This window comes from Carassius auratus, chromosome 19 (assembly GCF_003368295.1).
Source record: "Carassius auratus strain Wakin chromosome 19, ASM336829v1, whole genome shotgun sequence".
Lineage (NCBI taxonomy): Eukaryota > Metazoa > Chordata > Actinopteri > Cypriniformes > Cyprinidae > Carassius > Carassius auratus.
The window spans coordinates 9,113,412-9,134,229 of NC_039261.1; the positions used below are offsets into that span (position 1 = coordinate 9,113,412).

General features: G+C 36.8%; 1 protein-coding gene across 3 annotated transcripts in view; it reads right to left on the reverse strand.

Annotated features, from left to right (window-relative positions):
- LOC113119375 (syndetin-like) overlaps window positions 1-20,818 on the reverse strand; it is a 123,701-nt gene that overhangs the window by 59,565 nt on the left and 43,318 nt on the right. For 2 of the 3 annotated variants that reach the window (XM_026288806.1, XM_026288804.1), the window contains exons 13-16: window positions 12,978-13,113; window positions 1,005-1,096; window positions 803-897; window positions 329-427 (exon numbers count right to left, since the gene is read on the reverse strand). In XM_026288806.1, the coding sequence (XP_026144591.1) occupies window positions 329-427; window positions 803-897; window positions 1,005-1,096; window positions 12,978-13,113 (422 nt within the window). The other variant, XM_026288807.1, reaches the window with a different exon arrangement.

Below are 20,818 nucleotides of genomic sequence, written 5' to 3' on the forward strand. Positions count from 1 at the left end.
GTTTTTACAGCCTCATGGTGTTTTACTCAGATTCTTGAAAACTCAAAGTTTTCAAATTGTACATTTCAAATAAAATTGTAAAGAGTTTTTGGAAGCTTGATAAGCGGTCACATTTAAGTCATGCGACTGTGACGTAGTTTGTTTATAGCCAAACTTTAGCTTTTTACATCTGCCAATTGTATTTAAGCTCCAAAAGGAATTCAAAAGTTGATGAACACATTTTGCAAGATGCTGGTCACAGAAATACAGTCTGCAATAACCCTACAAAAATACATAATCACTACAGCACTTTAGTGAATCCCTTTTGCAACTGAGCTTTTTATCTTACCTGTGATAGTTCTTAAAGTAGTTTACACTCTGTCTCTTAATGGACTCTTGCAACACCTCAGACTTGCTGCCGCAGAATTCCTCTCCCACCTGCATCAACCTATCAGTCGACAAAGAAAAACAAAAAACAGACAAGAAAGCAGTTCACTTCTAATTAACCCCAGAGTTACTTGACATCACATGTCCCAGCGAGGGCAGAAAATGGTGCTTCTATTCACACAAGTCAGTGACCCCAAGGCAGGATCAATACACAGGGCTGTGGTTTCACACACAAAATGGCCTTTTAATTGAGCCGTGTTAATGGGGGTGACCACACCACCCCTCTTGTTGAGGAACAAGCGGCTTCATTGATGCCCCCTGGCCCTGTTTTTTCTTTAGGAGAGTTTCTCATGAGGCAGAAGGGATGGTGGGGAAATGCTGAAGTTGGTCCGCCCAGGCCAATCCAATTAGCACTAATGAGGAAGTTGGTCCCTACCTGCTGATAACATCCAGAACCACAATGAAGTCGTCGTACTTGAAGTTGGACACGTCTGTTCCCAGCAAATAGGCTTTCACTTTCAATTGGACATCCTGGGGGCAGAGAGTGGAGGGCGAGAGGTGGGAGGGCAAGTCATGAAGCTAATGGAGGAACGGAGAACAAACAGAGAAAGAAACGAGTAAATGAGCGCACTCCCTACCTGCCAGATCCGCGTTAAGCCATGTTCAAGCTTCTTTTTCACATAGCTGCGGTCCACGGTAGATTCGTCTGAGCCCTCTGCACTGGAATCATCTAAAAACACAGAATTCACAGCACAGTAGCTAATACTCCGATATACTCATTATACGCCATTTTGAAAAGAGCTCAGGTTAGTCTAATACAGTTTGGCACACGATTTCATCATGTTGCGCGTTATCTTTATCTTCAACCAGGATCTTATTTTCTTATAAAAATGATGAAATACTGACTAAATTTAAAAGGACATTTTCATCAAAAGCATTCAAAATGAGCAATACAGAACTTTGCAACAGTCACACATGACATTTCTTGTGGCCGAAACCATTGGAACCAACAACCACTGCAAATTGCTCCATTCTGTCATCAGCTACAGTTGTTAGAAATCATCCTGGGACCTTGACCCTGACATTTCACCATGCTATGCTAATACACTAACAAGTTAATTAAATACTTTATTCTTTCAAGTTGTCCAATACTGTTAAACCAAAAGAACATTCCAAAGTTTATAACCTCATTAAAATTACATTTGTCCCCCATTAGGTGTCTTAATCTTCAAACTATAATGAATTTGACACACAGTCTTACAATGATCAGACTAATAACAAGCTCTTCCAGCAACAAAGCAGCTGTCACTCCTCATCAGGGGAAGCGTTCATCCTGACATACCAAAGTGAGTTTAATCAAACAGGAAACCTATCAGAGTCATCAAAATACACCACCTAGAAGAGCATCATCTATCCTGACAGAAGCTCTACCCATTAATGTGACATACACCAAACTAAACTAAAACAGGAAGCTCAGAAAACTTCTACGTCAGTTCATTGTGAATTCATAGTGCTGCTTTTCATTGCTTTGGTCATTATGCATCCGCTCGAATGTAAAGAGAAGGATACTTATGATGAGAATGATGATATGACCTGCGGAGATGAGCGCAGCAAGAGATGAGTGCATTAGGAGCGTGAATGTGGGCGACTGATCTTAATGTCTATATATGCACAGCGTGACTGAGAGTGACTAAATACAAAAGCCCTTCAGGTGGGATTTATTCTGGACTGATACTCCAGCAGGCTCTTAGTGATACAACATAATTATCGTGTCATTGATGAGCAAATTATACAAACAGTTCCACCTCAGCACTCTCGCTGTAAGTCATCTCTAGAGAAAACAAACAAGCATTTACACAGGAACCTCCTGTGCAAAAAGCCAAATGCTCTAAAGAAACACTCCACCTGTCTGCCTTTTCTTGCCAAAGACCACTAAATCCTTCATACTAAAATGTTGCAGGTTTGCCGAAGCCAAAACTTTGCCGAAAAAACAAAACATAACAAACAAGATAAATGCACAACACAAAACAAAACCAAACGATACCAAACGAAACAAAAACAACAACAAGCATGAAACAAAACAATTCAAAAACAACAAACAACTCATGTCAAAGCAAATCTAAAATAACATAAAACAAAAACACCAAAAATCAAAACAGAAATGAAACAAAAAGGCAAAGGGTGAGTGAGAACCTTGGCATATTCACAATAAAAATTGAGTGGCTAAAGTCGATGTGCAGTGAAGGCGTGGGACATTCATCAATTACGTATTTTGTTTTACGTCACCCTGTTCTGAAAGCTTAATTGCTAGCATTATCCCACCCCCTAAAATATGACGTTCACAGATCTTCTCAGTTGGTTTCAGAGGTTGGCACAATTTTTTACTCCGGAACCACCTTTTCATTGATGGAAATTTGCAAAGTACCATCAACCAGAAGGATTGTGAGGTAAAGCTGAGAGAAACCATTGGTTCCATCATTTTTAGGAAACTGATTTCCTAAAACGGATTCCTGATTGGGCACCAGCTTTGGCACCCTATTGGTGGAAAATGGGTAAATGGAACAAGGCAAAAGTATTGGGACTGTTAAAAGAAAGCTTCAAAGAAGACCTCAGCGCCAGTGATTGATGGGATTTTCAGCGGATGTTCAGCGCAGCCAGCAGACTAATGTTTGGCGCTCAGAGAAGAGAGCTTTTATATAGGGGAAGAGTGTTTTTATATAACAGTGCTCGGTTAAACCCTAGAGTCACAGTCATCGCTCAAGAGTTGTGTCTGTGCAGGCTTCACGTCATCTTATCAGCACTGGAGAGAAGAAAAAAAAAATCCCATGGTAAAAGGCAAACCAGTTTTAGATTTTATAGTAAGTGCATGAAAAACATTTTTTTTTTCGTGTATATTTTAAAAACTAGATTTGCATCGTGCTTCAGTTTGTATACTCACAAATCCCGTCCAGCTTTGGGTGTACATATCATGACTTCAGCTGCAGAACACACAAAACATTGATATTTCACAGAGGCTAAATCCACAGAGCTCCAGGCTGCCTTTACCCTTTTCTTCGCACATAACATGAAAGATTTTATGACGTCCCTATCGCTGATGGGAAACTTACTGAACCCCAAGGGGAACGCACATCCAAACCATGTATCAGGAAATAAATAATGTGGAAGAAGCAGTCGGTGTGTGAGCATATAACGCCTCAGATTGTCACATGACAGCAACCAAAAAGTTTAATATCTTCACAATGAACAAAGATGAGGGGAAAAAGAGAGGAAAGAAGATATTAAACCTGGGCTGAAAAAAACAACTTCCTGTGAGACCTGGGTCATAAAATTATGTTAACAGTATCAGCTCAAACGCTTGCAATCAGTGAAGTGTAGGGAATACTGAGTGTGCTTAAATGCACAATCTTACATGGATAATGCTTGAAAAACCCAACAATGTGTAAAGTACTTTAAATGCAAAGGTTGCTTTATTAATCATAGGTCAAAATATGGATTAAACACATACCTTTGAACATTTCAATGTAAAAAAATAACTCAGATCACAGTAAATACATTTATTTGAGCTAATCTGAGACATTACTGTGCATCTAAATAGACTCAATGATAAGAAAATAGACTCTGGTTCCTGGAATGACGGCTGGACATGATGTTCACTGTCAAGCAAACCTGTGGAGATTTTTAATCAAGGATGCTCTACATATGACCTCATTGCATTGACTTGGTGGGCGGTAGAAGCTGCATTAAGTAGTTCAAAAGAAACTGTGACCTTGGAGCAATGAAGAGAACAGGCGATTTTCTTCTGCTCATGATTATAACTATGCATTTGTCCAGAAAATGTAACAGCAGGATCAATAACATGCAATTTAAAAAGTGACAGTCCCATGACAGAAAAATAGTTTTTGCACCCAGACCTTTACCAGTGACGTCTAAGTTGCACATAATTGCACATCTGGACCAAATAATACAACTGAATTTCAGAAAAATTAAGAAACAAATGTAATGTAAAAAAATAGAGTTAAATTATAATAGAGGATGGTCAAAAATATTTAATATAAAAACTTATATAAGTAATTATGCAAGAAATATTATTATGTAAAAATGTAAAAATTTAAATATGATAATATATATATAATATCATATAATATATATTTTTACATTCATATGTGGTCACCAACATTTGGATCCTGCTGTCTGAAAAACTAAAACATCTCTTTTGAACCTCTCCATTTGAATGTAATGAAAGAACCCCTAAAGGTGTTTCTTTATATGTCCAAACAAAGTGCAGTGGCTAAAAAAATGAAGTTCTTTTCTAAGCTCCTTTCATTAAACCTGCAGGATCGGAGCTTCTGGAGCCGAATCAAAGAGCTCCTTGGCTCCTGACAATAGAGTTGGACTTTTCCCCAATCATTTCAGTCCATGAGGAGTGCAGCTATGCAAAGCCACGGAGTAAATCACTGCAAGCCAACTGCTGGAGAGGACAAGAAAAATATCATCTCCATGGCAGCAGCCCCTCACACATACACATAAACCCAAGCGGAATGAGAACACATTCGCTCCCACACAGCCGCACAAAAACAGGCAACAGCACACTGTAGAGATTTCAGCATCCCAGGGAATTCTTGGGAAAGGAGAGGGGCAGACTAACCGGACAGGCCGTTCGAGGAAAAATCAATGAGGTGAGGAAAAATACAGAGCATGAACCGAGCAGCACAAGAAGCCAGAGTCCTCTCACTAATGATCGCTAACACGCAGGAGTTCTTTAGAGCACGAGTAATGAATTTACACTGGAAGCCGACTGCGTCTAAAAGTGTCTTTGGTTTGACACACTTCCATCCGCATTCACTCCCTCACACTGAACTGAACTAGGACCGTGAAAGAACAACAAGTTTGTTTTACTTCGCTTATCTGAAGAGTTGGCATCATTGTTGGAAATAAATGGCTTCTGTTTGTTTATATACACTACAAAACATAAGAATAACTTATATTTATGATAACATCAGTAAATACATACAAAATACTCAAACTAAAATAGCATTAAGCAACAACCTAAAAAGAAAAAGAAATAAAAAATAATATATATGTATTCTACATTTAAACTAAGGTTTTAAATATCGTTGCAAAGCACCTTATAATTAAAAAAAAGTATTTTATGCTCACCACGGCTGCATTTTTATTATTTTTTTTTACATCCATTATAGTAATTTATCCCTGTGATGGCAAATTTTTTATTTATTGTATTTTTTTTTTTTTTTGGTAGTGCATGTTAATATAGACATACTACCAGGTAATATGTCACATTTATGCCACAGTAGCATGAGCTTTTTTTTTCATAAAATATTTAAATCATGTAATTAACAAGCATGTGCAATTGATTCAATTAAATATTTAGTTGACTGACAACCCTAATAATACGTCATCTGCAACTTCATCACTGAGCCTTATCTTCTCTGGCAGCTCTTCATTTACAGTTTATTCAGTAGGGACATCAAGGGGAAGACACTGATTACTCCTAACCTTTCTTCCTGGTAAGTCTGAAAGGATGCAGGTGTACAACTGTAATTCACTATGAACAGCGGGAAATAGGCTTCTATTAAAAGATGGTCATTAGATTGTCAGGTTTCTTATTAAAAGCAAATTCAATTTAAAATAAAATGATAAGAAGATGTACAAAAGAGATGAGTGGCAAAAAAACAAGTTTTAGACCCATGCTGACAGGACGGTCTGACACTAGAGGGCTAATTCTTCAGCAGGACTAGAGACAAGCTGGATTGGGGAGGCGAAAGTTATACAAGTAAATCACGATTAGTACCACATTACATCGCCATAAAATAATAACCAAACCATTTTAAACATATCAAGAACACCGCACTATTGCTCAAAACATGTCTCCTCAGGTCTAAACTCAGAGGTTCGACGTACGGTAAGCGTACCAAAAAAAAACACACACTATTCCTGTGGTGTAAACACGCGGCTAGGAGAGAACAAGAAAACCTGACCTTCTCACTCTAGGGAACACGGCGTGAAAACAACAAACTTTGACTTTAGCAAGTCAAGTTTCAGGACATTTTTGACTTCCAAACTGAAAACATATCCAAACCACTCTTTTCCAGCTCAGAAATGCAGCCCTGCGTTCTTTGGTCCTAAAGTGGTGATTTTGTGCTCAGGAAGGATCATCCAAGAGCAAAAATCATATGGTCAGTCTTTCCTAAACTATCCAGTAAATCTGTTACTAGACCGAGACATGAGGGAGGCATTAAATACATAAACGGCTGAAATCCTCCCTTTGAATGTCATCGTTCACACTTGACAAACTCCTAATAAAGACAAATGGCTGAATTGTTTCGGAACAAGAGCAATGCGTGATTTACTACTTCGTTCAGAGAAAGCATATTTCCCAAAGTTCCCAATTGCTCCGTTCCCACTCAACAGAGCCAAACCTCTAAAGCTGGACCATCAACCGAAGTTACAACATCTTCGTCCCTTCTTACTCAAGCAAATACGCACGACCAAAAGCGAGCAGATGTGCTTTCCCAACGACCCAAACACACTATCAATCTAAACTGCGAACCGAACCCCAAAACCAATCCTGAGAAAGACCCTGCCAAATCAAGGTCTAACTTGCATTCTAATGAATTACTTTCGACCGGTTTTTCCACAAATGGTTGTCAGTGATTATACACCTTGTGAAATTAGATAGCAAAGCAAGTCACAGGCCAGCGGAGGCAATTTACCTGTTGATAGCTCTGGCAGCTAAGAAGAGGAAAGTAAAGTCATCTTGACACGGACCAAGATGAATACTGTACGCAGCGGTACGCAACAAGAGGTGTAATTGTCAATTTCACACAGAGATTGGTGCATTATTCAATGTTACGGACACACGGATGAAGTAAAGCATATCGGTCTCCTGATAAAATGCGCTCACTGCAGAACAGAATATCAACTAGATATATGTAAATAAATAAGATGTTTGAATTTTCCCTAAGATCATTAGCATTCATTCGTTTAAATTATGAAATGCAATCTCTTTTAATTAAGCTTAAGGTACCACTTTAACATTATTAATGTTAGAAAAGATTTCCATTTTAAATAAATGCTCTTCTTTTTAACTTATACCAAAGAAACTTTAAAAAAAAGCATCACAGGTTCCAAAAAAATATTAAGCAGCACAACAGTTTCCAGACACTGAAGACTGGCGTAATGTGCTAAAAATTAGCTTTGATCACAGAAATAAATTAGATTTTAATGTATATTAAAATAGAAAAACGTTATTTTACATTGTAATAATATTTCAAAATATTTTTGATCAAATAAATGCAGCCTTGATGGGCATAAGAAACATTAAAACAGTTCTGATCCTAAACTTGGAACGTTAGTGTAATAGTTCCATGTTGATCATTTATAACAAAAATGTTAATTTAGAAAATTTGAAATGTTAAAATGTAATTACATATGCACAAAGTAGCATTAACCAAGACTAATAAATGCTATATTATTTAATGCACTGTATATACATACCCATATATATATTTTATTACAAATTAATTTTGGCAGCTGGGGTTGCCACAATAATTTTGTAAAAAGAATATGTAATGCAATAAACATTCTTTAAAAAACTGAAAATGTATATAACATAAAACCCAAAATGTATAAATGATAACAAAAACTATTAAGAAACATGATTACATAAACAAAAAGCTTTCATCATGCAGGGAATTCTGGGAATTTCATTTAACAGTTTTTGACTAGAATTTATAGTTGGTTTGTTTACTTCTAAAACTGTACAATTAACAGCATTTTACTGTAAAAATTACATTAAATATCTGGTGAGATCTTTTCATTTTTCTCTGTATATAGTACAGGACTTAGTGTTGACCTATACACCAGTTTTTTATTTTCATAGTGTTTGAACAATATCTTACAGTTAAATTTATATACATTTTTTACAGCGTTTAACTAATGAATAGGATCTTGTCATAAAATGTTTCCAGTTACGCTCTACATATATCCATCTGTAGTACATAGTTATCACCAAAGGAAATTATTATTATCATTATTATTTCAAGTAATTAATGTCATCTAAAATAGTAACTAATGTTAATATTTCTTCTTTTAAACACACCTGGCCTGGTTTACTTCCATTGCACAGTAATTGCACTCGGTTCAATTTCCAGAATTAGACTATTTTCTGTGGTAACCAACACCGTCACAAATGCCATTAATAGAGGTCAACATGTAACTGAAAATTCAGGACTTTGCTGTAAGATACATACCAATCTGGTATTTAAAAATGAGCGTATCAGCAGATTGGGCTTCACCTTTTCCCACTTTCTATATGTCAGTACACTTCAGTGTGTCACTTTCCCGGTCTCCCATGAATGATCATGTATCCTCATTTGGAAACCTGGTTCAACTCATTGATGGCTAACCGATTTAGCATATTCCATGTTCAAGAACAAGGTAGCATTAATACAAAACTGACAAGTTTAGTGTATCAGCTATCAAATCCTAGGAAACGCATTCATCCGTTCAGCCACTGACGGAATGTTAAAGTGCCCCTCAGGCAAAAGATTAGCCAAGGACACTACTGTATTTCGATCCAATAAATGCAGCCTTGGTGAGCGCAAGAGACTTCTTTTAAAGAATTTAATAATTTACACGTCATGCTTTGTGGATGAAAGGAATAATTTAAGCCACCTCATAATGTCTTCATAAGTAATATACCTCAGCTATCTGGAATAACTGATGACACAAGCAAAAATTATGTGTCTATCCTGAATAAAGCCAGCCACTGACACTGCTGCACTGTCACAGTGTCTTCCGCCTTTCCATAGCCTACAGGCCTACAGAAGAAGCTACTGAATGAGAGAAAGAGGAAAAAAAAGAACTGAAAGAAATGGGCAGGAGATGAGAGAACACATTAAGAATATAAACCATCCATCAGGGCTGCAAAATATTTACAACAACTGATGACTAGAAAGCACATGATACACTCTGTGTCCCCATAATGTCTCAATCACAAATGATTACTGAACTTGATCTGTCAAATATCTTAGGCTAAATATATACAAAGGAGCATAACAACTGAGAATAAGCCTGTAAGTTTATGAAACGTATGCGTTTTCTCTACATGGCAAAAAAATAAAAATATTCCACCACCTTAAAACAAGATATATTTATAAGCAAAACCGCATGTAAATTTTCTGTGAAATCTGCTTCAAGTAAATTCATATTGTTGAAAATATGTTTAAATGGTGTTATGGCTAAATAAAATAATGAAAATGTTTTTTTTTGCAGTGTAGACAAGACTAAATTCACTTGGTTTTGTTCACTTGGCAGACTTCCCACTTGTTTAAACAAAGCTTACTAAACGCATTATATATTATTCAATACGTTATTTTCTAAAAGCCGTTTTGGCAGAGTTTATCTGAAAAATTATGACCACAGTGGAAATAATTGTTCTTTAGAGGACTGATGTGAAGAAAAGTACAAAAATGTGTGCATTGCTGGGTTTATATAATTTACTTGAGTTGTAACAAATGTGAAAAAAAAATAAATGAATCGCATGAAGAATAGAGATTATAAAAAGTATAATGCAAGTTTAAGACAATTGTTAAATTCTAAAGTACTACAGTGCTGACCGCGTTAAAAGTCACAAGAAAATACCAGTTTTAAAGAAAATACTTCCATTACAACGAATGATTTATGTCCCTCGTTTAATATTTATAGAAAATAACCACAGCCCCATCATTACCTACAGCAACAATGCCTGTTCAGTTAGTAACATTTCGTACACTTCCCCCTGTAGGGATTACTTTAGAATGGTCCAATAAATTTCCAATGACAGACCTAACCAGGAACAAGCACCAATCTGTTTCAGCACTGCTCAGTGACCTCAGAAATCGAAGCGGAGGCAAGACAGAAAGGCAAATGTTACAAACTACACTGCAGCTAGCTAAAGGCACAGCACACCTTTCAATTACCTGCTCCGTCTCCTTGGCCACCGCCATGCCGATTACAGCACACAACAAAAGCCATTTCCTCTGAATACACAAGGCAGGAGCTTACACTATAAAAGCTCAAATGTGATGCTTATAAATCTAACCATCACGAGTAGTGAGCACCCTAATGAGTCCCTAGCTCTTTCTAATAAAACTGATTTAGTTACATATAAAGGATCCAAAATGCAGAGCGAGTCGACCTCCAGAAAGTTCAGAGAAACACAAGAGAACTCAAGGAGTTGCACCAGCAGACAGATGAAGCAGAGGTGCCAAAGAACACTGAAACAATAATATTACTGTCAGAAATGATGCATAGTAGTCCACATGACACGTAAGTCCAGGGTTTGAATCTGGCTTGGGGCATTTACAGATCCTATGCCCCATATTTTTGTCTGATATTTCTCCACTTCTACCTATACCATTAAGGCTACGTCCACACAAAGCCAGAGCTTTCCCTATCCGTTTTTTTTTCCCAACTCAATAAATATCTGTGTCCACACGAAACCGACACAAAATGTTGTAGTATACATGCCAGACCAGTATGTGGTGCTGTAATTCTGCCACAGAGATACACTAATAACGGAAAAGACGAATTGGACTATGCGCATAAACCTTGCGAGCTGTATACAAAAAAAAAACATGGAACAATACATTTATTAATCTGTGTTAATGTTAGTTAATAAAAAGACAATTGTTCAGTGTTTGTTCATGTTTTTGTTTCTGTTACGTGACGAAGCAGTGTCTGACTAGGGGCGAGACGTGGGCTGATGACATCATCGTGTCCGAAAATATATAGTTCGCTGTCCACACGAAAATGCCAAGGCAGCGTTTTCAAATGTGTCCATTCTGGGACCGGTTTCACTCTCCCAAAAAAACGGATCTGTGTGGACAAAACACCTATACGATACAACATGTGTACATATACAGCGAAACACATCTCCATGTAGACAGGGCCTAAAAGTCTCACTAAGCAATTAAACATTAAAAAGATTAAAATCCTCAAACAGTATCTTTGCCTATATGAAACTATAAAGTTTATATCAAAATATTAATGGAAATTAGGGTTAAACAAACTAAAATCATAAAAAGTTTAAATAAATGTTAACCTTAAAATAAATTATTAAAAACATATTTTTTATTGTTCTTCAGCTAGTTCAAAGGAAATATATAATTTTCATTGAGTTTAACTTGATGTACTAGACATACATTTAATAAAATTCAAATACAAACCAGATTCCAAAAAAGTTGGGACACTGTACTAATTTTGAGTAAAAAAGGAATGGAATAATTTACAAATCTCATAAACTTATATTGTATTCACAATAGAATATAGATAACATATCAAATGTTGAAAGTGAGACATTTTGAAATGTCATGCCAAATATTGGCTCATTTTGGATTTTATGAGAGCTACACATTCCAAAAAAGCTGGGACAGGTAGAAAGGATATCAGAATATCAGAAAGGAGTTTCTCAGAAGGAGTCTCTCAGGTCAAAAAAGAAGCCATATCTAAACATGATTCAGAAGCGCAGGCGTTTTCTCTGGGCCAAGGCTCATTTAAAATGGACAGTGGCAGTGGAAAACTGTTCTGTGGTCAGACAAATCAAGATTTGAAGTTCTTTTTGGAAAACTGGGATGCCATGTCAAGGAAACCCAAGTTGTTATCAGTGCTCAGTTCAGAAGCCTGCATCTCTGATGGTATGGGGTTGCATGAGTGCGAGTGGCATGGGCAGCTTACACATCTGGAAAGGCACCATCAATGCTGAAAGGTATATCCAAGTTCTAGAACAACATATGCTCCCATCCGGACGTCGTCTCTTTCAAGGAAGACCTTACATTTTCCAACATGACAATGCCAACCACATACTACATCAATTACAACATCATGGCTGCATAGAAGAAGGATCCGGGGACTGAAATGGCCAGCCTGCAGTCCAGATCTTTCACCCATAGAAAACATTTGGCGCGTCATAAAGAGGAAGATGCTACAAAGAAGACCCAAGACAGCTGAGCAACTAGAAGCCTGTATTAGACAAGAATGGGACAACATTTCTCTTCCTAAACTTGAGCAACTTGTCTCCTCAAGAAACAAGTAAATCATGTAAAGTAATATTATATGTAAGGTACACGACTAGTTTCATATTCAATTTGGGCAAGTTATTTTATCTTGTTTAAATTATGTTTATACTGTAACACCAAACCAAAATACTGCTGAAGGACTTTTTCCAAATGTCAAATGTACAAGAGGCATTATGATGGGAAATATGGAGTGTTAATATTTCAGCCTGCTTGAGTCTGAAATCTGATCAGAGCTACTGATTGCATCATGGGAAGTCCTTCTGATGCTCTGCTTGGTGCCATTGTTGTTATTGTTCTGCTTTTGCTGACTATCTCTGCATGACAGCTCTGGCCCAGCATCTGGAATTGTGCCTTGATTGTCAGCCAAAAAGTATATTACTGGCACAACATGTCGTTTTGAATCGTCTGAATAGTGCCATTGGTAAGACAAAAAAAAAAAAGAAGCTGTCTTTTGTCGCTTTTATTACATTGAAAAACCAAAAAATGAACCCATCACTCTTTACAGAGGTGCCAAGAGTGACTTATTTTGCTTACCCGCTCCAGGAGTCGCCTCTTCTTCTTTGTAGTGCTCATCGTGCCACAGCATGGTTAGATGGTAACTGAGCATCACCTCCCACAAGGCCTTGCAGAGGTCGGTCAAGCAGGGGATGTAGCTGTCTGTGGTTATGTGCTGGGATGACAGAGAAAAGAAAAGAGCTGCATTCTCACTGTTTTGATTTCCACAAGCCCTGACAGTTTCAACAACAACAGAACAACAACTGATTTCAAAAAGTAGCGTCAACAGACATATACAGCAAATTATAGTATGTGACACTGAAGACTGGAGTAATGGCTGCTAAAGAAATTCAGAACTTTGCCATCATAGGAATAAATTGCATTTGAAAATATATTAAACTATTTTTACTCCAATAACAGTATAAACACATATACTAAAATAAGTAAATCCAAGCAGAACTGATCCCAAAAATGAACTGGACAATCTCAATACTTTGTAAAGCTCCATAGACGCCCTAAAAATATAAATCAGTGAAAAAAGACACACTAAAGATCTGGCGAGGAATGATCATGTGTCTTAGATGTGTTCATCCTTAAATCCAGCTGAAAAGACATTTGGAAAACCGTAAGTCTGACATTGGGGGAGCATGAGGGAGCATGAATGCACCAGAGATGATGATTGACCTGCTGTGGACCTTAATTAATATTTACCAAGCGATCTATCCTTCAAAACCTCTGAGAATCTCTAGCATTCCTTGGAACGCTATAATTAGAAATAATACCATAGAGACAACAAAACAAGCTCCTGACTGGGATGAAAGATCTGTATATTAAATCGGGAGGTGGGCTGTGTACAAAGTAAAGTACAGTTTGAATCAACTTTGACTTCGGTGACCCCGGCGTTCTCAGAGGAGCTGACATGCTTCCTTTGGTTAGAGCGATTTGTGGCCGGGGAAAGCTGACATAAACTTTGCTGTGTCTAGAACCGCTGCATTGCCGACTCATCCATACACATATTCATCATTGCTGTCAGCAGTGAGATGCTGGAGCTCTATCTCTGCCTTTTCTTCTTAACCAAGCTTGGAAGGCTCTGCAAACTGCTGGAGCCTGGTAAATTACGATCGGCCTGAGCCTCGCCGAGGCTGTTTTTGAAGGCAAGGGAACGGCACATAGCAACACGGCCACCAGCTGTGGAAAAGCTAACAGTTTTTGTGCTTAAGTTACAATTTATTTATTACCGTCATCACGATCCTTTCTTTTTTTTTTTTTTTTACTAAGTAGACGGTGTTGCTACAAGGCTTATTTTTTTACGTTTACCAATGGACTCCGCAATAGAAGCCTTTCAACTTCTGATTGTCTACGGCCAAACATTTACCTAATCGACTTTACAGAACCTTAACAAAAGATACGATTGAGGTCACTGCATAGGAACTTCAAATATGTGAACAACATTTCCATAGCTGATGGCATAGGAATGTTGCCAGTTCGTGGTTGTATTTATGAAAAAATAAAAAATAAATTAAACTTTAGTGTGGGAAACTTATCAAATTGAATTGTCCACTAAATCTTGAGACATAGCAAAACAAAATGTAGCACAACTTTACCTGCCATTAGTTAATAGCAGTATTTCCAGCGCAATACCTGCGCTAACGTGAGATTAACATGCTATGAATATTAGTTTTAAACTTGCATGTAAAATATAAATATGCAATTTGTATTTAAATACATAGGTATATATGCTTAGGTATATATGCTTGACAAAAAAATCTTGCACTTTTATGAAAATATTCATAAATCTATTATGTCCATATCTAACCTGCTGTGAGTTCAAGAAGATCGCAAGTTTTAAACGTTTTTTTTTTTTTTTTTTTGTAATTAACTGTGCTTTTATTTTCTTCTTTGGATAAATTGTTTGCTTCCTTTTAAATACATTACCACTCAAAAGCCTGTAGTCAGAAAGTGTTTTTAAAAGAGGTATCTTATGCTTACAATGCTGCATTTATTTGTTCAAAAACACAGTAATACTGTGAAATATTATTACTAATTAAAAAATGGTTTCTATTTATAGTTTTAATCGTTTTTAAAAATGTTACTTTTTCCTGTTATATTCAAAGCTCAATTTCCAGCAGTCATTACTACAGTCTTCAATTTCACATGATTCTTCAGAAATCATTCTAATATGCCAAACTATTCTCAATGTTGAAAAGCTGATAAATATTTTTGTCGAATTTGAAAAAAATTTGGCATTTAATAAAAATAAATTTAACAGTTGAACAGTGAAAAGTATTTCTTTATTTTAAAACCTTACCATAACTAAATTATGAAAAAGTTATTCAATTATTATTAATCGAAGTGGATACTAGGTTCATAAATATACAAACCGTTTTGGCACAGCAGTTTTGTATCTGCCAAAGATGAGTAAAAGGCAAAGAACCTCACACATTCTTGAGAAAATGGAAGCTCCCAAACATAAATGAACACTTTGACCACATTCAATAAAATGAATTCCTTAATCCATAAACAAACAAACAAAAACAAAAAAACAGTTGTTTCCCTCTGTTTTATAAGACATTTAGTCAAGACTACAACTTAAAATCACACTCGTGGAACAAATTTAGACTTTAACAAACAATCAAATGGACAAAACATACTGAGACACAATGCGACCTGATCCGAGTGGCTGCAATAAATCTAATCAGGCCTGTGCTGCATACAGAAAAAGCTTTGGGCATTTAGAGGTGATTCATCACTTACGGTAATTCTGCAGTAACAGATAAACAAGCTCATATGAAACCATCCCACACAACTCATTACACTAGAGCGGCTCCGACTAATGCAATGAACTGTGGCTCAAGTATTATACCAAAGGAAATGCGTAACATTGCTAAAGCTGCCAAAATGTCATACTCAAGGCCGAGAGCAATAATTATATGAGCCATTCATCTCATTTGAAGTTGATTAATTGTTTTAGACAGCTTCAACCCTTCTTTGAATAAAGTTGTAAGGCTGTCATCATTGAGTGTAAGGAGATACATGGATGCTCAGCTGGATTAACACTGATCCAGTGGTTGCTACACAGGAAGTATAGTATTCTAATTGATGTCTGATGACTCCTGTAGGTAAGCAGAGGGAGAAGTCCGCCATCTCATTCAAACAATCAATCCCTCAACCTCTCCAGATGACTTCCTGCTGTTGGGATCGAGGCATTGTTGCCTGGCAACTGAGCGTTGGTGGAGAGAAAGGATGATAAATGTCTTTCTGATCTCAAAGGAGTCTTATTAGACAGACAGATGGACATTTATAGCTGATATTTTGATAGGAAGGTTTCACGCTCTGTATGGGATTCAGGCAGGTGCACAGAAACTGATTCAGGTCTGTGACTTCATCCAGTGGCAAGGTGGGAATTACATCCAAAAACATGAGAAAGTTATTTAATTTACTTGTTTTTTTTCCCTCCCTATAGTCTCAAAGACGTCACTGGGGCTGTTTCAGTGCTGATCGCCATTTGCTCAGATTAAAAAAATGTGGAGTATAGACCTGGGCAACAGAGGTGACTACCTTTCTAAATACAACCAAATCATACCCATTGTTAAATATGACTGTAGTAAACATCTTAAAAGTTCAGAAGGAGAAAAACAAGGCGAGAGGGAATGTGCAGGCTGTAAACAATGTGAAGTCAGCAAATCTCTGTGACATCTTCTCTATCATAACCAAGCTCAAGAAGTCACACCAAAGATGGCAGATCTGGAGAGGCTCAGCCAGGATCAAGGGTTTTCAAGTTCCTCAGAAACAGGACGTTATATTTGTTGTATTAGGCTACTTTTTTAGACATGCGTTTCTCTCTTTTTTTTGCCGTTACTTTTATCGCTGGTCCTTTATTACATACACCCACACATTTTTCAGAGCTACATCAGAAATGGCTTATAATCCTTTAAAGTTTTATAAGGAAGAGCAACAAACAGAATTATATTTACATGCATCAATATAATATTACATGTGATGAAAATGTCAAAATGTATTATTTTGCATTATGCATTGTGGTAGAAGTATTTTCAGGTCACAACATAGTACTGTGCAAGGAACTCCATGAAAATGTCATTATTCTTCAAAAATTTGCACCTATAATTATAATGTTTGTGAAAAGATATATAAGCTGCTGGTCAAGTTGAGTCATGCATTTCCAACACTGTAAAAATTATTATTATTAAAGTTTTTTTTTAAGTTGTATTTTACAACAAAATTCAAATATTATGTTATGTTTAATTTAACATGTTACTTGCTGTTTCTTTTAATTAAAATTATTTAAAAGGAGACCTATTATGCCATTTATATATATATATATATATATAATGTAAGTCTCAGGTGTCCCCAGAATGTATGTATAGTTACAGCTCAAGATACCCTGCAGGTGATTTATTATATCATTTTGAAAATACCTATTTTGAGTGGAAGCAGAAACACGCTGTTTTCATGCATGTATCTTTAAATGCAAATGAGCTGCTGCTCCCTGCCCCCTTTTCCAGAATAGGGCTGTGCCTTTACAGCTCGTTCCTCAGGATACTCTGCCAAAAAACTACTGTTTACACAAAGAACGACAACACAATTCTTAGCTCAGCACAGAAGCCCATGAAGCTCTATTTATTAATGTTCAGCCTTATCTTGAAGTTTGCAACCTTCATTCACCCTTTAGATTAGACTGAGCTCAAAAATGTCTACTTAGTGTCAGGTCTCATCCTCAATGAATCTGCTGTATGTGCGGCCTTCCTTATTAGCTACATCAATGTAGCCTCCCTGCTGTCTAATTGAACAGAATCAATCAAACGTTCCCATGTTTGGAACTTCCTCTGACAAAACTCTGCATGCAGTCCTTGCTGGAGAGTCGGTTCTCAAAATGTGGGATCATCAGAGGTGCCATAGATAACAGTGATATTTAATGAAACAGATGTTATGTTTAAGAGTGATAGCAAATCAAGAAAGACTTTTTTTTTTTTTTTAAATCAGCACCAACAAATGTAGTTCAAATAAATAACGGTTCTTGTTAGTGAACCAAAATTATTCAGAGCCAAAAGTGTTGCCCGAATCCAAAATGAAAAATTATTATAAGCGGTTTCTTTTTAACTTACTATAAGCCAAGTTATCAGTCATGCTTGCTCATGCACAATCAGAATAGAAATAAGAGGAATCAGACACTACAAAAACCACCTTGAACTATTCAAATGCACTTATACTCCAATGCACATCCTGTTAAACAATTATAAATGGGAGTATATGATGTATAGTGCTGAGATATATGAGGATAACCTTTTGTAGAGATGGACAGCAGGGTTAGATGTGGAGAGGGAGGTAAAGAGAAGCGGATGTGATTGGCACACTCTCATGAAGTACTCATGTTCAGCTGCAAGGTCAATAACCACTGTGGCCCATCAAGAGCTCTCCAAAACACTAGTGTGAGCGATACATTCAAATACACTGATGGTAAATAACACTGATACGCCGCTGTGATGTAACTTGCGGAGAGCGTGCAATTTTTAACATTCGTTTTACCTTTGTTGAGGTTCACAAAGAGCGCCTTTCTCACTTCTGCTCATCTACCTCACTCATTGTTCAACGCTGAGTATGGAGAGCACAGGAGATCTCTGAAGGGATGGGATAATGATAGTTTCATGTAAAATTCATGTCGTGCTCTGCATTGTGATGTGACCTTTAGAGCGTTCCAGTTACACTGCATTTTAATTCCCACGCTGTGGTTCAAAGTTCAGGACTGAAGTGATTGTCATTAGCATACCTCTCGCCGTGTTTACTTCATGACGGCTAGACGCTCAGGAGAGTTTGAGAGCCGGAAGGATGATGCATTGTCCACGGTGCTCAAGACAAATTTATCTGCAATATTTGCCTTGCTGTGATATGAGAAGAAAGACTAAATCTAGGAAAATCTGTCTTCTTGGGGCGAAACCCAGATACAGGATTCATTCTCTCTCCCCTCCGGAGGTTCAAAGGGCCACCGTATCCAGAACGGAAACTGAAATGAGCAACGCTGCTTCTGACTGAGAATATACTGTTGTCATTTTTAGCATATGTTTCAAAGGAACGTCTCAGAGAAGGAAAATCAAAAGATCTTATCAGCTGAGCAGACACCTCAGGCAGCGTCAAACCGTGTCTGAGTGTTAAAGGCATAGCACGTTGCAAAATTTCTCAGTGCTAAAATATGTATATGGCCCACACAAGCAATGCCATTACAGCATGATCTTGTCAGGCTGTTCCTTATGAGATCAAAAACAAAGTTTGGGGGGAATGGACTGGGTGTCAAAGGATGTCACCAAACCATGGCAAAATAAGACCACATAAATCATCCAAGGTAGAACGTCTGAGGTCGGGAACACTTTTTGTCAAATTTTTAGATTGACATTTATTTGATGAAAATACAGCCAATATTATGAAATATTTGATATAAAAATCAGCAGCCATTACTCCAGTCTTTAATGTCACATGATCCTTCAGAAATCATTCCAATATGCTGATTTGCTGCACAATAAACAATATGATCAACGTTGAAAAGTGTTGTACTGCTTAAATATTTTTGTGGAAACCTTAAAGTTTGAAGAAAAAAACTAACAAAAAAAATTTATTTGAAATTGAATTGTTGTAACAATGACAAAGTTCTCAGTGTCGCTTCTGATCCATTTAATGCATCATTGCTGAAATAAAAAATTTATAACAATAATTTCTTTAAAAATCTTAGCAACCCCAACATTTGGAACAGTAGTGTATAAACACTCAAGAGGGGCAAAACAAAGCTTCCTTTTCAAATCATTCACTTACTTGGCATTAATGCTAAGCGCATTGAGTTCTGTGCAAACGTCTGTTGATCGTACCAGCTGAACTTAAACATAAGGGCTATGTTTTACCTCAGATCAGCAGATATAGCAATATTCCCTTCTGACACTCAAATATAGTAGAGCCAGGTGCAGCTCAGCCTACGCCAACTATTTGAGCTCTGTGCCAATAGTAAGTTGTAGAAAGACTTCACACAACTCTAGATGTGGAATAGGATGTGCATATTAATTATAGAGAAGTGAAAACAGAGCTATTACTCTTAAAATTTGTTGCAAGTGAGTTTTGAAAATGTTAAACAAACTGGGAAAATGGGGTGGGAAAAAAATCTATTTTACATTAACTGAATAGCAAAAACCTGTTAATGTGTAAATGACATCAAATAAGTTAAACTTTAAAACATGCCAAGTTCCTACAAATATGCAACAAGGATGCATTGAAATGGTCACAAAAGCTTTCTATTTGAAATACATGCTGTTCGATTCCACAATAAATATTAATCAGCGCAACTGTTCACGGCATAATAATAACAAATGTTACTTGAGCACCAAATCAGCATAGTAAAACGATTTGTGAAGGATCATGTGATCCTGAAGACTGGAGTAACAGTTGCTGGGAAATTCAGCTTCGCGTCACAGGAATAGATGTTCTTCAAAGAATGGGTTTATTCAAGAATGAATTGCATTTTTTTTTTTTTACTTTTGAATAAAGTAATAAATTCAGGCTCAAGTGAATTCATATTCAAAGAGTTTCATGTCACTGACCCACTATAATAATAAAAAAGCAAAAGGAAATGCAGTTTTACAGAAATTAATCTTTCAGTTTAATATAAGAATAGTTATTGGGAGTCAAAGAAAAAGTGAAATAATCATTATCGGTATTGCTTAGTCTACTGGATGAGCTTAATATTATTTATCAATTATATAATCTCCCACTTGCAATATCTTGCAGTAATAAAATGACCCAGAAAAGATGACTGCAACTGTGTTTGTGATCTTAAGGTTCAGTGCTTCTATACATATGCAAATGAGAATTTGAGTATCCAGGCT